The sequence below is a fragment of the Monosiga brevicollis genome, genomic scaffold, assembly GCF_000002865.3.
Source record: "Monosiga brevicollis MX1 MONBRscaffold_44 genomic scaffold, whole genome shotgun sequence".
Classification (NCBI taxonomy): Eukaryota; class Choanoflagellata; order Craspedida; family Salpingoecidae; genus Monosiga; species Monosiga brevicollis.
The window spans coordinates 13605-14684 of NW_001865081.1; the positions used below are offsets into that span (position 1 = coordinate 13605).

Here is a 1080-nt window from a genome sequence, read left to right on the forward strand (position 1 = left end):
ACGGTATACTTGACCACGTTGTGTGTCCTCTGGTACTTGATGTTGTCCCACCTTGTTGTGTAACATCTGGTTGTACCATCTTGTTGTGGCATCTGTTGGTCCCAACAGATTGCTGATATCGCCTCCACCTGTCTTCAGTGTGATAGTCCATTCTCTGTCTCCACTGTGTGTGTGTGTTTCCACCTGCTATAAATGGGAGCGATCTCCCTGGATCGGTACCATTTTCCTTCTTGACCTCGGTCGTTCCACTTCCCTCCTTCTGTCTTGTTCTGTCTTGTTCCTTCGCCTTGCTTCAATCCATGTTCTCGTGTACACTTCGATTGGTTGGATACCTCTGTGACAATCGCCTTGTCCACACACATTACACTGTACTGGACATATACCTTTAATAGGTTATGGGCCTCGGTTGTGTACTCTTCCAACCTCTCTTTCGTTACCCTGCCTCGCTCTTTCCAGCTGCTCTGTTCCCCTCCTGCTTCCTCCCTGTGTCTTCTGCTTGTATTGTGAAAACGTTTCAAAATCATCAAAAACCTCTTTGTTCCTCTGTTTTGAGGCAGTGCAAAATTGTCATACTTTTTGTTTGTTTGCTTGCTTCCTTGCTTGTTGTTGTTGTTGTTGTTGTACCTTTCCCCTCCCTTGATCATCGCCACCATGCCATTTAGTGTTATGCATACTCCTGTTGACCAGCGAGTCACTCGTAGCCGTGGCGCTGTGCAAAGCGCTGCTCGCGCTGCTGCCACCAGAAATTTTGAGGCTCACACCGACCTCACGCGCGACTTCCAGCACGAAGAAGATCATGCCGAACCCGACGCTCTCGATTGCTTGGTCAACGAGCATGAGGAAGAGGAAAGGCCGAAAATGGCCGCCACCGGGTCGCACCCGGCCACGCCTTCGACAGGAGCCGCTCCCGTCGAGGCTACCGCGAGCGCTTCTCGCCATGCCGCAAGCGCCGCCGCCACATCAGCCGCCGCCGCGGGCCCTGGATCCCCCCGCAACAATGACGCCGCCGTGGCCCAGGTCCACAGGACCCTGCAAGCCCTAGTGCACTCTCTAGGCTCTCAACATCAGCTCCAATCGCAG

General features: G+C 53.1%; 1 protein-coding gene across 1 annotated transcript in view; it reads left to right on the top strand.

Annotated features, from left to right (window-relative positions):
• Window positions 1-651: 651 nt before the first annotated feature.
• The window catches only part of MONBRDRAFT_12727 (uncharacterized protein), a gene marked incomplete at both ends in the record, with an annotated part of 27430 nt that continues 27001 nt past the window's right edge, over window positions 652-1080 (top strand). The window contains one exon of the mRNA XM_001750593.1: window positions 652-1017. Within this exon, the coding sequence (XP_001750645.1) occupies window positions 652-1017 (366 nt within the window). The remainder of the gene's footprint in view (window positions 1018-1080) is intronic.